The sequence below is a fragment of the Setaria viridis genome, chromosome 1 (genome assembly GCF_005286985.2).
Source record: "Setaria viridis chromosome 1, Setaria_viridis_v4.0, whole genome shotgun sequence".
Lineage (NCBI taxonomy): Eukaryota > Viridiplantae > Streptophyta > Magnoliopsida > Poales > Poaceae > Setaria > Setaria viridis.
Genome location: NC_048263.2, coordinates 36,753,224 through 36,768,823, shown reverse-complemented (window position 1 = coordinate 36,768,823; position 15,600 = coordinate 36,753,224). Strand labels below are relative to the sequence as shown.

At 41.8% G+C, this 15,600-nt stretch overlaps 1 protein-coding gene and 2 pseudogenes across 1 annotated transcript; all 3 read right to left on the bottom strand.

Moving 5' to 3' along the window:
• Positions 1 to 234: 234 nt before the first annotated feature.
• On the bottom strand, positions 235 to 5,498 carry LOC117856507 (probable RNA-dependent RNA polymerase 1; annotated as a pseudogene).
• A 383-nt stretch (positions 5,499 to 5,881) lies between these two features.
• On the bottom strand, positions 5,882 to 9,428 carry LOC117862509 (transcription termination factor MTEF18, mitochondrial-like; annotated as a pseudogene).
• Positions 9,429 to 9,721: 293 nt separating this feature from the next.
• On the bottom strand, positions 9,722 to 15,295 carry LOC117837195 (microtubule-associated protein 70-2). Its single transcript, XM_034716787.2, has 11 exons — positions 14,855 to 15,295; positions 14,658 to 14,743; positions 13,329 to 13,394; positions 13,082 to 13,252; positions 12,735 to 12,905; positions 12,500 to 12,655; positions 12,249 to 12,395; positions 12,071 to 12,142; positions 11,451 to 11,981; positions 10,939 to 11,126; positions 9,722 to 10,073 (listed from the first exon to the last, which is right to left on the bottom strand). Exons 1-11 carry the CDS (start codon positions 15,021 to 15,023, stop codon positions 10,034 to 10,036), a joined length of 1,797 nt encoding a protein of 598 aa, XP_034572678.1. The 5' UTR covers positions 15,024 to 15,295; the 3' UTR covers positions 9,722 to 10,033.
• Between the last annotated feature and the right edge of the window lie 305 nt (positions 15,296 to 15,600).

Sequence of the window (15,600 nt, the reverse complement as noted above, 5' to 3'; positions counted from 1 at the left end):
AAGCTACATGCATGAAGCACATAGAAGTTTGCTTGTATTCATCGATCAGATCATTCATGCACCATAATTAAAATGTGCATCAGTAACTATTGAAGGACATCTACAAGAGCAGATCTGTTGGCAATACTGAACAGAGTCCCAAGGTCTCATCCATCTGTTTCAGGAGATTGTCCTGTTCCAATTTCATCTCCTTGACTGCATTCACGTTCTGCTTCATTTTGTTCAGTTGGTACTTCATTTCAGGACCATCTTCCTTTTCAAATTTCTCCTCTGCTTGATATTTACAAGTCTGTCATATACACACCACGGAAAGCTAATAAGATGTGGCCGGTCTCGGGCATATCCTTCATTGTAGCAGCCCCAGTACTCTGGATGATAAGTAACATGATACCAAGCAGAGGCCTTGGCATCTAAGTCGTCTTGACCAACACCATTCTCGTCCATGGCCATCTCGCTGAACCATGACATGGTTTCTTTCCTCAAAGATCTCACCGCCATTCTGATTGCATCAGCATCACAACTCTTGGTGAAGTTTCTTGCCATCTTTAGAATACATCCACTCATTATCTCAGCTTCACTTTTTATGCCATAGTGGTCCATAAGATAACCCAGCTTAAAATCATACTCTTGCTTGAATTCTATAGCCTCGGTAATGTAATCTTCATAGCCATCAACAATCAAATCGGAATCAGAAGACCATCTTGCCACATCCATCGTGAAGTACTTTACGTGAGGTGTGTGCTTCTTTATTTCCCTGTAGAGCTTCCCGATTACACCCTTCAAACTTTACGTGAGGGTGTTTGGTTTGAGTTGCTTATGCATAAGCAACTAAAAATAAGCAACTTTTAGCCCAAAAATACCAAACACCCTTGCTTATGAGATTGCTTATGGGACTGCTTATTTTTAGCCCATAAGGGTTGCTTATGGGGGCTAAAAGGTGCACTTTACACCTCTTGCCCTCATTGAATGCCTGGTTGCCCTCCCTCTCTCTCAATGATTAGGAGCAAACATGACAATGTCCACCTCATTCAATGCTCATAAGCAAGGGTATCCAAACAGCTGGACTAAAAATAAGCAACTCCAAATAAGCAACTTTTAGCTGCTTATGATAAGCAAGAAGAACCAAACAGGCCCATAGGTGGCTTTGTCGGGCTTCTCCATGAAATCAGGATACTCCCTGACATGTAGCTCATGTGGAATCTGAACTGGCACACCTGTCTTTGGGAAATCAACAGCTATAGAGAACAGCTTGGCCAGTTCAATACATGGCAGACTTTCAGCCTTCAGATGTTCCTTATCTGCAAAGACCACATGTGCATTAGCAATAATTCCTAGACTTTCATTAACTATGTAGTTTGTGAAATACTCCTGTATTTCCTGCACAATATAATAAGATTGATCATTTCAAAGCATGGTCTGAGATATATTCAAAAGTTGAAGACGATTCTATCAATTTAATTTGAATATAACTGCACCACGAACACACAGTGTTAAACTCCGAGAAATACAACTAAATCCTTTATTGTTCAGAAGAATGAAAACAAGGCCAATGAGAAATCAACTTAAAGACCAACACACAACTTATTGATAGCATCGATGCAAATAGATCAACTGTTAGCAACAACGGCATGGAAGATGAATGGTTTCAAATTAGAAACTACCTTGATTGTAACATCATGATCTAATGTCTCTGCTGGTTGTTGAGTGTAGTCCATAGGCTCCACCATACGACTTGGAATAAGAGTTTGATCCCAAGAAACAAAATATATGTCCCCATCAAGGTCACTCCCTGAACACTCATTAGGGTGTGGCCTGCATCCATGAATACCAGAATTTGATACTGACATGCAAGCTAGACAAAAATGGACAACAAAATATCCATAAGTAATACCCACAAACTAACTATAAAAAGGTTAGGCAATATAAAATTTTAACTTGGCTTGCAGTTTCATTCAGAAGATTTCTATTGGTAAAAACATATGAAACCAAGAATTAACATGTCCCAAGAAAAAGAGCTTGTTGAAAATTACTAGAAAACATGACAGTATATTCATGAATTACTTGCCTTGGTCCCTGCTGTGGAAAGACAACACAGTCAAACATGTGGTGCAGATCAAGAACATCGACAGCATGGAGAACTCGTATGTCACCGGGGTGGAGACAAGGATTTTTGCAACGACTACCATTCCTGTTACAACGAATTTGTGACGGTCATCTGCACAGTAAGAAGCTTGAATGAATACATGGCCGTACTTCAGTGTGCGGGTTTCATCCAAGCATCCCATCATTGTCCGTCCTTGTGGGATGAATATCCTTGACTTTGTTTTCAGTTCTAGCAGCTTGGATGCTCTAAAAGTTTGTAGCAGCATGGAAAGATATGGTTCGTGATCAGGCTGGTAGCCACACAGCAACAATTCTTTAACCATATTGGTTACTTCTCCCATGGGTATAACTTTAATTGCTTCAATAGCAGCCTGTGGCTCAGTTACCATTCTGTTCAACTGCCTCACGGCTTCCTCTTGCTTTGATTCAAAGAAACTATCGCCAACTCCGAGTGTCGAAAGAAGAGTAATCAACTGTTGATTCAGGAAACACGGCTGGTACTTGCTGTATGCAAGGACATCAAGCGTAATGTTTTTAGACTGGAACTTTAACATGCTTTTCCTCAAAGAAAGCTTCCGGTTTGATCTTGGGTCAACGGCAACAACACCTTTGTAACCAGCATACCTTATTTGAAAAACAGATGGAGCAAAGCATTTCATTTTGCACTTCATAGCCATTTCCATTACAAAATCAGCTGAATCTTTCCAACTCCATCAGAGAATATGTACTTCGTGCCATTTGCTATATCTGGAATTTCTTCCACCTCATACTTGTGTACTTTTAAGGTTTCTGTTGAGGAACTAAAAGATTGACCACGTCTTGCAGCATACTTTGCCACATTTCTGATATTCCGGAAGTCTCCCATCCGCTTCCTGATGTCACTTGCAGTTAATCCCTGACGAGAAGCAAACATCCATGCAGAGTTATCTCGGAGCTGGCTCGAAGAAAAGGCAAGAAACTCAAAGTGCTTGTCACCAATACTGATGCCGTTGGAAAGGACTGAAAGAACTCTATTGTACAGCGCAGTTCTCCGACCACAATTTCTTGAAGCAGAGCGAAGTGACAAATCAGCTGAACGCAGCTTCTCACAGTCCTCATCAATGAAAGAAATCCGAAGGAAGCTATCTGTGTCAGCGAGAAATGCCTTACAACACGATTGGAGACATTTATCTCTGGGCCATAAAAGTACACTTTAGCCGGGGTAACTTGCACCCCGTGGACATAAACCAATCCACCATCTGGAGATATCTGAGGTGATCTTTGCGGTGTGTAGTGCAATTTGCAGATTTTTGAGTATTCAGCAGATAACCAACCTGTTGCATTCAAGAAGGTGCTTTTCAAATATAACATGTTTAAAAGTGCACACTTTATATGATTAATAGGTGCAAATTTTGGGCTAACGTGACGGTAAAAGTTGTCATCAAGCATTGGCCCACTGAGTGTCCCAAGCTGAACCAAATTATTGATTTTGAAGAGTATCTCAAAAGGGGCATCTAAGTTATTTGGGGATTTCACGAGTGGAACGATGCCAGTACCACAAGAATATGAATACCCATTCCGACATTCAAAGTCAAGATTGAACTCTTTGTAGAAAAAAAAAGTAGTCACCAATGTTTGGGAGATCGCACAGTTGTGGCAGCTCCAGACACAGAATAGACGATTGCCCTATGCTAGCTGATGGAGTAAAACCAATCGTTCTGGTCCATTGATCATCTGTGCCATCCCTAAAATAGTTCAAGATAGCCTTGACATGATACCAGAACATAGTGGGAGGGATTCATAAATTTTAGGGACCACCTGAAGCTGACATATGATAAAACTTGGGTTTATTTAAGTTCTAAAGTTTGAAACTTTCACCAAATAGAAACAATTATAAGTAGTTCAAGATTTGGTTACGGAACGCTATGGTGGATCACCAATTGGTAGGTTATTAAGAACTTAGAAAACTATTGGAAATCTGATAAACCAGTTTGTGTCATTTCTGTTCCACCAAAACTCAAAAATGAAGAACTTGCATAACACAGCCTTGCTTGAACGGATCATCATTCATCAGTACACTAGAAAAGATAGAATATGCATAGAATTCATTGGCATAAAGACAAGGAAAATAGGAAGACAAAAGAAATGTAGGAAATAACTCAATAATATAGTTACTAGTGCCTACTTCAATCAGTTATGTATCTTTAAAATGGTAAAAAAAAAAAGGTAACACCTAACAATAACCAAGCTAAAGTGTACAAGACAGTTACTTGTACAGAAACCTACCTGAATCAAAAGGAACTTTGTCCGCGACCTATGAGCAGGTGGACGGTGAAGCTGCATCTCCCATATACTGTCATAAAATATTTCAAGTTTGTAGTTTTTCAGATTGTAGAACAGGCAAAATTGAATCGATTTCATATCAAATCCAAACTGGACTGAAACTTCCTTTGCTTTCCTAAGAACAGATAGTTTGCCCCCAACGTCAGTCTCAGTGGAGTTGTATGGGCATTAAATCCTATGTCACATCAGCAGTTTTGCTGACTTGGCAATCTAATTATGAGAGAGAACAGGAAAGTTTCATCCCCTTGAAACCCAGCTGGCACAGTTACCTAGTCCCATAAACCCCAATAAAACTTGTACTGAGGATGTTATAGTTTCATCGCATGACACAATTGATCATAACTCTATGCAAAAATTAATTGTTGCATGTTGTCTATGAAACTATGCAATGAAATTATACACTAAGAGTGACAGTTTCATTTCATTCAAAAGATGACATGGTAGTCTTGGTAATGATGCGACGAAATCATGCACTGAGACTGGCCTAATAACTAATAGTAATCGTGATTGAAAATCGTGCCTTAGTTTTCTGGATCCTAAATAAATGCACCTATATTGGAACCAGAGAAATAACATCAATTGATCATTTGATTGGCTCTACGCGCTTCTTCATATGCTTTTTTTATTAATGTGAGTGTTGCTTTAATTAGTGAGGTTTACTAGAGGTAAAATGACACTCTTTGTGGGATAAATTTTAGAGTCTAAATGGACACTCTTTGCGGAACGAAGGGCCACTATATACTCACTTTAATTTTTTTTTAGAAAAAACTAGGACACAAGTAGCTTCTGAGGGCAGAATGCTAATGATGCCTCAGCAGCAAATGCCTTCACCTGATCGTTCATCAGTTTATCAAACTACTCTTTTGAAAACAGGACAATATACTGAAACTGATATGAGCAGAGCATTTGAAATTGAAGTGTGTATACTGCATTTTAAAGGACACCATATCTAATGTAGAATGGAGATCTATCATGAACACATAATCACTGAACTGTCTTGCCAATAAAGGCAAGCATGTAGCAAATTAGTTCACAAAACAAAGCAGTACTGTGTAATTAACAACAGACCCCATTCATCATTCAAAAAACAATGTTCAGAGATACGCTAATGAGCTAATCATGTTTGAAGTAGTACAGTACAGACAATGTATAGATTACAGAAATGGACTCAGAATTTCACAAAAATGGATAGTAATCATTGGCAGACTCAGAAATTTGGACATGAAAGTCATCCACACGTGAAGGATCATTTGCACAACTTTGTAGATTGAGATCTGATCCTTCCTGTTCATTGAAAGTTTTTGAGCTAACAATGCCCTGTCGATCAAGTCCTTCCTGACAGACCTTTCCAAACTATGATCTCCTATGTCAGTATCCTTGTTCTCGAAAACATGTTGACAAAAGACTCAGCGCCAAACAATTTAACAAACTATTTAATTCAAAGCCTTGAGAACCTCACGCAAACATTTTTGAGGGTTAACAGCTAGAAGTAGTGCCATCAAATGCCTTTAAAAGCACAGATATTGTCAAATGACATGGGATAATTGGACAGCTTATGAAAGAGTTAGGTCTACACAAAGTAGGGCGTCTATTGGTCTGCACCAAACCAACAAGCAAACCTGTAGGCACAGACAAAAGTAAAATAAAACAAAAGGAAAAACTGCCAATATTCAGGGAACTAATTCAAAATACCAATTAATAAAGAATATCGTACTAATCATCTGAAGTACAATGCATGTTTTTGGTTTCAGCCACCTCCCTCTTGAACTTCTCAAAGACCTCTGGACCCATTTCATGTTTTCTTACATAATCCTTAATAAAATCTTTCTCTGAACAAGCTAGGAAAGTGGCTAGCGCAAAATTGGGAGCAACCACCCCCCTTTCTTGCATCCAATTGTACATTAAAAACCTAACTTTGGTTCTCTCTACAGTGAATGACAAGTATGAGGGGAACGCAACTAGAGCACTTAGGGGATAAGCTGTCTCATTTAAAAGGAAAGATATCTTGGACTCAAGGACATGTATCTTCTGATTCAAAACATGTGGAGCTATCTTGATCATGTTCACTACATCCTTTGGGGAAAGCCCAGTCCTAACCAAAAAGTCAAACCGATCTTGGAGTTCATCACCCTTACCACGGAAAGATTTGAGTGCCTTCTTCATATCCTCAGAGCCTTCCACAAATCCTATGCCTTTCAAAAATTTTACCTTCTCCTTCAATGATTGGTCAGTACTCCTGTCACAAGGTGGCAGGCGGCTGAGCTTTGTCCCAAATTTGTATGTCATCAATTGCCGTGGATCCTCCTTTATAATCTTCCACAAACGCCTCTTTCCCACACTGAGATTTGTAAGAATGCTGTTGGCCGCCTTCACTCGAGCAGAACCAAGGATTGACGCATTTGCTACTACAAACTGCTTAATATCCTCATCACATACATAAATCTCAGCTAACAATAGTATAACACTCTGTATGTTCCTCGCGAAATTGCTGGCTGGTACATCTGGGAAGTCCAGGAAAAGATTAAATAGATCCTTTTTTTCAGAACCTGCTTTCAGCATGATGGTAACCACTCTAAACAGTACCTTTCGAGAACCATCCAACAGGAAATCTGGGTTTTGGCTGATCAATTTACCAATACCCTCCTTATCAAATCCCAATTCAGTGAAAAATTGAGGAATTTCAACCATCTTTTTCCAATCATACGACTTCTGTACAGATAAGAATTGACCGATCCAGTCCCTCTTAATGCCACAATCATCTGACCACTGCATGATCTTGAATTCAGCATTTAGGTCACGTGCCAATATGACAGGGCAAGAGGTCACAAGTTTTATCACAGTTGTTTTACTGAACCCTAGATCCTCAAGAGCACTTAGCTTAGATGGAAGCACATTGTCACCAGATCTAAAAAACTCCACAGCAGCCATGTATATCCTCCCTATCTTAGTACGCACAAACCCATAATTACAAAGAAAGTGGTAGTTCTCCAGCAATGTCTCATCATCGGCAAGAAACATGAGATCCCGAGGTAGAAAGGAATCATGCTCGCCTGGCTTGAGGCCCATGCTCTCGAAGAACGGCTCGAACTCGTTGACAGGGTGGTACCGGAACAGCCGCACCAACGCCTTAGTGGCCCTCTGATCCCTCACCTCAGTCTTCTTCACCTTCGACCTGAACACCACCTCCTCACCCCCCTCCACAGGGTCCTTGATAGCATCCTTCACCTGGTCCAGCAGCTTGCTCACAAAGGCAGGCGAGTGCTTGCTTATATGCTCAGCATCGTCAAAGGGCAGCCCCCGTGTGAAATGGAGGTACTCCATGAAAGTCTGCTGTGCAGTCCAGAAAACCCGTCTCCTCTCCATTCGCCTGAGCTCCTTATCGACCACCACCTCCTCCTCATCCTCATCCAAGGGTTTCTCCTCCCCACCGCGTGCGGGAGCAGCCGAGTAAGCCGCAACTGATACTCATGACCAATTGGTGTGACCCCACAAATTGAGGTAGCTGATGATTCTTGAACATCCCAATAAAGGGTAGCAGTTGCACACCAATGTGCCGCTCGGTATGGCTCACTGTGCTCCACAATGAGCTGAACCCGAGGAACCCACCGGAGTCTGCGAACGGCCCTCGATGTGCTGCGGAGGATCATCGGGAAACTAAGCGGGAAGTGCAGGCAATGGCGCAGGAGCGGAAACAAAGGTGCTAGCTTTGGGATGCTATTCCATGGCCGCCATCGACAGCGCCTATAGCTTCTCCTCTTCAGCACCCAGTCTGCACGCACAAACCAAAACGGGCCACGTCGTGGACCAAGAATTTGAAAAGAGGATATGCCTAGTCAAAAAGTCCAATAGAAAATACGGTGTAATCCAATAAATGATTTATTAACAAACTACAAAATTCTCCAGAAATCGTTTTACAAGTATAAAGTAACCATAAGTATGATAATACATTTAAAAGGTCTCATATAATACCTTAAAGTCGACGAGTTCAAAACTTGCATAAATTATAACAAACATATATCAGGTCATGCAAAAATTACAATATCAAGGAATCGTGTGCACGATAGTTTACAAACTGTGTTCTCATATTTCGATAAAGAAATCAAGGAAGCGTTATCACTAGCATAATTTGAGTAGCAGCAGCAGGAGCATGGAACGAGGGAAATAATAGATCGCATACTGTCAACGACAGCTCCATATTTCCTCGACCAATTTTAATTTAACTAATCAGTAATCCTCTTGTTCATTCAAGCATCACGATGAAGGGTTGAAGCGGGATGGAGATGGAGTAGAGCACCTACCAGTCGCGGTGAGAGGATTTGACGACAGGGCAGAGCGTGAGGAGTGGAGAACGGGCAAGCGAAATGGCGGTGGTGCCTGGCAGTCCACGGCAGATGGAGCGGCGGGCCGGCAGCCAAGTGGGGTGGAGCCTTATGCGCAATGGGAGGAAGTGGGACGCGTGACGGACGGAGACGGTTCGACCGGCGTTGAGGGGGACGCCGCACGGCGGCTGAGGGGTTGAGTTGGGGTGGGGACCTGGGGTTTGGATGCGCGACGGCGGCAGGGCATCGAAGCAGCAGCTGCTTGGATAGATGGCACTGTTCATTGGCCGAGTCTGCACGGTCACAAATTGGACTGAGCTCTGTTTCTTCAATTGAATTCTAAGTTCTTCCGATCCCCAAGAAGAAACTATTTACATTTTCTTGTGAAAAAATCATCTATATAATTTTGTCATTTCCGTTTGTGACACCACCCATTCTCACGTAAATCTTTTTAGAAGAAGGGTCCAGGCATAAAGGACAGGGCAGATCTGATGGTCCATTTTCCTTTTTATAGAAGGAGGGTCCAGGCATAAAGGACTGGGCAGATCTGTCCATTTTCCTTTGTTATAAAAAGATCCGACTGCTGAAGTTTTGATGATGAAACGGAAAAATCTATGCCATTTTGAAGATGGCTCTGCACGGATCTTCCAGCGAGAGAGGAGCTCATGCAGGACTGCTCCTGTTGGGACTTATTTTTTTTTGAACGGCTCCTGTTGGGACTTGGGATTGCCATCCACGCGCGAAACCGCCAGTTCCACGCCATTCAGGAAAGGAAAAAAGATCACAGCACGTGATATGTGACACCAAGGTCTCACCAAATGAAAAAAACACTCCATTCCGATTCAGCTCGACGTGGAACAAGATGGTAGTACAAGGTACAAACGGTGTCCAAGAACCAAGTCCGGCCCAACCAAGGGCAAGCAAACAGATCAGAAACGAGCCACAGCAGAATACAATGATATTCACAAACCCGGGCATGCAAAACCAAACACACTAGCTCAACTACATATAGAAGAAAAGGCACAGGATCGTCCAACCTATACAACCACAGCCGCACTGCCTCGACAAAATGAGAGCGTGCCGCAAGGTTAAACCTCACCCACCGAAGGATTACCTTCACTACATTAAAAGCAAGTCGTGTCAGATGCAAACCTACTCTTTTCCCCAATCTAGGTATCGCAGGGTCATCTGTGCTATTTCATCACAAAATGAATAAGAACAGGGGAAGAAATACAATGGGAAATGAAGCCTATTGACGAATTCCGTGCCTGCCTGATGTTAGAGGTATGCTATTGGAGATTGCGCGCCAATCCACCCCGTGGTGCAGTTCTGCAACATCAGAACAGAATCCAAGGTGATTTAGGGACGGTGAATAAATGAATATGTAACACTAACAGAATCCAAGAGTAGTATTCTACAAAAAAACTGCCCAGAATAAATGCAGTCCTATTGTTATTTGTATGTAACAAATTATTTGAGTTGCTAGTAGTAATATTGTTTTAACCAAATAAATATATATGTAAGAAATTGTACTTTAGTGTTAGGACTGGTGAATTCTACTGTTCTGCACCTGAAAGATAGTAACTCATTGTTTACAATTTACCAAGACGTAAACAAGCTAGACAATTTGTGCCAGAGAAAGGCAGCTCCCAAACCAACAACCATGATCAGTCAATGAACATAACAAGAGTCAGTATGACGCAATAATTAAATTGTTAACAGTGATTAGCATATGAAGCCCAGGAATAGAAGTATATGGCATCCTTTGATTCTAGTTGCTAGTAGTAATATCCGTAGATTCTAGTTGCTACTGGTAATATTTTTAACCAGATACATATAAGAAAATTGTTACTTTGGTGTTAGATTTGGTGAATCCTACTGTTCTTTTTTTTTTTAAACATTTGAATCCTACTGTGCACTGTGACCTGAAAGAAGTAACTCATTTTTTACAACTTACAAAGACGTAAATAAGCTAGATAATCCGTGCCAGAGAAAGGCAACTGGCAACTCCCAGACCACCAACCATGAGTCAGTCAACGGTTAGTCTGCTTGTATAGAATTACTACTATAAATTAAGAATGAAAGTAATATGGCGTCCTTAGATTCTAACAGATCTTCCGATATCTGCGGTATACACATCCAAGCATTCCAACAGAAGATCAAGTTCTCATATAAAGTGTTTCAAAGGGCATACCTTCCAGAAGCCGTATGAGAAGAAGTTCCAGGCCCTTTCAAATTACCAAGCCGTTTAGCTTTATTATCTTGCTCCTTCTCAAGACGCACCGCAGCAAATTCTTTCTCCATAGCAGCTATCTCCCGCCTCATCTTTTTAGCCTCCACTTCCATCGCTTTATTTAATGTATCTACTTTCTTTGCTAACATCTGCAGAAAACAGGTGATAAGATAAACCATAATACCACAGATGATGTTCCCTCAAATACAATAACAAGTAATACGACCATTCTGGTTTAGTTGTTTTGGGCATTGACATGGCCTCCAGTTATATGCCAGCCAAAAGATTATGGGTCAATAATACACTACTAAACAATTTCATGTGAGAATCTAGAAACATTACATGTGTTAGTGATCAAAGTTGTAAGATGTTGCATGCATACATCCTAGGACAACAATTAAATGAGAATGGAAGTAGTACTAATTACTACATGAAAAGGCAGCATCTTTCAAAATAGTAGTACAGCATCATACCTCTATTGCATCGTCCTTGTCCTTTAGACTTTGGTCTTTCTCATGGCATGCCTTTCTCAAAGAAACTACCTCCTTCTGCAGCATGTCATAAAATACACTGGAGACCATATCACTTGAATCATTTTTTGTGGTTTCATTGTTTTTTTCTTCTGCATCAGCCTTCCAATTATCATCCGTTTCACGATCTTTAACAGCATCTGTAGATCTATTGAGTGAATGAGGTCCATTGCCAAGAACTTTTCCCCGGTCTAACGACCTGGTACCACCATCAAATGACCTTGAAGTTCCTTTTGCATGCTTCAGGACCAAACTACTGCTGGTTGTGAGAGAGGATCTTGAATTGAAAGATGGAGACCTCCTCATTAACACACCATTTGGAGAAGCTTTGGACATACTATCAGCACCACCAAGCGAAAGCCGACGGGGAGGTCCATTACTAATACTCTTTCCTTCTGTAGGAGGACGACTAGAACCACTTGGAGGACCCCTCAGTCCATCTTCTAAAACTTTTAGGCGCAACTGATACTTTTCCTGAGTTCAGATGAATTTTAATGATTAGTTAAAAATTATAAGATCCATGCTGAGAAGTTTAGCTCAAATTGAACATTGCAACTATTCACCTTTAGCTGAGCTTCAGATCGGGCAGTTCTCTCGGCAATAGCAAGTTTGTCACGAAGCTGCTGCATCTCACCCTGCAGAATCAGTTTTTGTTGTAAGACATTTAAATTCAGTAGTACTACATTTTACTTTGCATTGATAACCACATATGTGCTATATAAAACAGCTTAAGCATCCTACCTGCATGAACCTTCGCTCTTCGAGCCACTGCTTAACAGGCATTACTTTGTCATTAGCATCTTTCCATTCATTTGCAACTACAACAGCAACCCTGTTTGCAGTAACTTTTGCCCGAGCAAGTTCCCGGTCAAGAATTTTCTTTTCTTCCTAATTGTGCCATTATCAGAAAATACTACAGGTCAGATGTTTGTGTAAAGAACTAATGATAAATTGCAGAAATTGAACAGATGAAGGATAGTATAGTAGATTACATTCATTTCTTGAAATTTCCGTTGGTAATCTCTAACAGCATTGGCAGCTGCACCACCTTGTAGAACAGCCTCTTCCAGCTCTCTCACAGTTTGACTAAGCTTTTCTACTTCCGCAACTTTTTGGCGGTGCAACCTGTCCAAGATCTTATTTTCTTCCTGCGAAACAGTATGATAACCAACAAATTAGTTTAATTGACTGGTTATTTTATTGTAACCAACAATATACTCCGCATACCTGGCAAATTTCAATTTGCTTCATCAACTCTTGGTTCTTGTTTTGCATGTCATCAACCATAGCAGCTTTTGCCATTGCAATCTGTACAGTCCTTTCTGCTTCTAGCAGTGCTGCCTCCTTTTGCTTCGTCAAACGGTCTAAAGCTCTATTGTCATCCTGGAGTTTTGCAATCTGAAAACAACCGGGTATTGTTGTGTCAATTGTAGGAAATACATATCCTCTACATTAATAGGAGATACATATGATCAACTATACCAAGATAGGAAATCATTACATGAGTATGTGAAAAACATGACAACTTCATCTGAGATAGCGAAACAGGTAAGAGGTAGGTTGTGCAGCATTACCTCTTGCCTAGAAAGCTTTAACTCTGCTTCCAGTGGTGCAAGAATGGCTTCAATAGGAGGCATATCATCATCTTTCTGGGCTGCATGTACTCTTCGTAGTGTTGCTTCAGCTGCAAACTGAGCAGCCAGAGCAGCTTTTTTCTCATCATTTGTTTTCTTAAGTTCTAAGTTCTGCAAAGTGTCACTTTATCAGACAGCAACCGATAGACCAGGCAGAAACAACAAAAGGGAGTCATAGGATATGTACTTTGGTTTCAAGGAGAGACTCTGTCAACTTGAGTTTTTCATCCACTTTCTCTAATTCAGCAGTGAGCTGTCATCACAATATAAACATATTAACAGTCATATTAACAATGGAAGAAGCATCATTAACAAAATAAAACAAAACACTTCCTTCTTTCCTTGGTTTCTCATTTATTCTATATACCAAAGAGCACAGGCAGTTCCCATCATGAAAACTAGCAAAAGGTAACTTCACAAACAACACACCAGTCCCAATATGAGTCAGACCATCTATATATTCAGTAACGGCATACAAAGTTACAGACTAAATTGAAATGTCTCGGGCCAGAGCATTGCATCATGCCAGTTTAACATGGACAAAGGTAGCTTTCATTTGACTAGATTTGCCTTAGCTGGTGAAATGGTTACTTTAAGACGTATTCAAGCACAAAATAATAAAGACCGAAGATGCAAAGACCTTTAACTTGTCACCCAAATGGGACGAATTTTCAATTAACAGATTGATTGTATTAACTGGTCCTAAATCAAAGGTTGAGAAACAAATATTTAAATTGGAACCATATGTTGGGAGAAACAAACAGATCACAGACACGGTCTGAATTGAGAACACTATAGGCACACGGCTTTGAGAGTGCTCTAATGCTTTGTCCTTAGCTTAACAAAAAAAAAAGGTCCTCTATATATGCAAGAGATGAGAATCAAGACACAAAAGTTGTAAAAGAAGTTTCGGGATCAGGGGACCCGAAATCTATTCACTCCAGCAAACTCCAACAGTCCTACATACCCAGACCCGCACAAAACAAGCACTCCATATATATGCTATTATTGGCATATACTTAGTCCCATTCTTCTTTTATCAGGAATTATTGACATTATGGATCATTATATACTATAACTTATTGGTAAACTAAAAAAATCAATATAAAAAAACTAGGAAAAAATAAAATAAAACCATAAGAGAGGCAGCATGCTGCTGTGGAGTTACTCAGACGTCGCTCAGCCGAAAGAGAAACGATCTTGTCAAGTACCCATAAAAAAGGTACTAGACCATACTAATTTTGAACAGAGAGCAAACACATGCTCAACTGAAAATCATGCCACCCAGAAATTAACTTTAAATATTCATTAGAACCCATCAACCCAGCAGGAATAAACTTGCAGAAACAAAAGGAAGTTCAGATAGCTTGTCCTCAAATCCCTGCCAAAACTAAAGTCCTTAGTCTCAGGCCCCTCGATGGGCTTCCAGCAAATTTTGCACTAAATATCTCGCGCGCCAACACTACTCCAATCCCCAAACCCAGCGAACGGAGCATGAAGAACATTGAGAAGTTACCTCCTCGACGGCCTTCTCCCGCGCCCTCTCCGACAGCCGCAGCGCCTTTATCTCCGCGTGCGCCTCACCCAGCTCCCTATCCTTATCTAAAACCTCATAAGAAAAAAAAGCCAAACATTGCACAGTAAGACCCTCAAAAATGCCGCGAAAATCACCGAAGACCGAATCCACGCAGCAAGAGTCGCGAATCGGCTCACCCCTCACTTCATTCTCCAGCCGGTTGAGCTCGACCTTGACGGGATCCGAGCCGTGCATGAGCGTGAGGAGGTCGTCCGCATCCAGGCCCGCCTGCACCGCCCCCCGGCGCCGGGCGGGGCCCTTGAGCGCCGAAGCATTCCCCTCCTCTCCCCCGCCGTCGGCCATCATCAGATCTGAGCCCCGGCGCCGCAACCCACCATCCAAATCAGCCGCCGCCGCCGCTCGTCGGGTCGCCGCCCCCGCCGTCCGCCGCGCGCGGGAGGGTCGTAGCTTGCGGCCTCAGCAATGCCCGACCGAGGCGGAAACCCTAGCAGCGGTGTCGGGGCTCGGGGCGGTCGCTTTGCTTGGCTTGCGGTGAGCGCGTTGCTCCACTAGTAGCTCTCCCTTTGTCTTGCTCTCGCAGCAGTGTGTTTAAAATCTGGGAGAGAGAGAGAGAGAGAGGGAGAGAGAGAAAGGGGGAGGGAGGCGTCTCCGGGATTATTTAAAGCGTCGGGTTCCGGGGGAGATTAGTTTACGTCGAAATTACGTACGGCCAGGTAATCATGGAGGTGATGGATGGATGGGGCAGTAATTCGGACAGGTGGGCGTGCCAATTCCTCTGGATCTTTTGGATTCAGTCCGAATTCGAACCAAATCTGAAGGATTCGGATCTGCTTGCACCTGGAAAATTTACCCGTAACAAGGAAACACGCCCTCAATTTGTGGCGTCCAATCCTCAATATGATCTTTTGGTTTATTCTTGGCA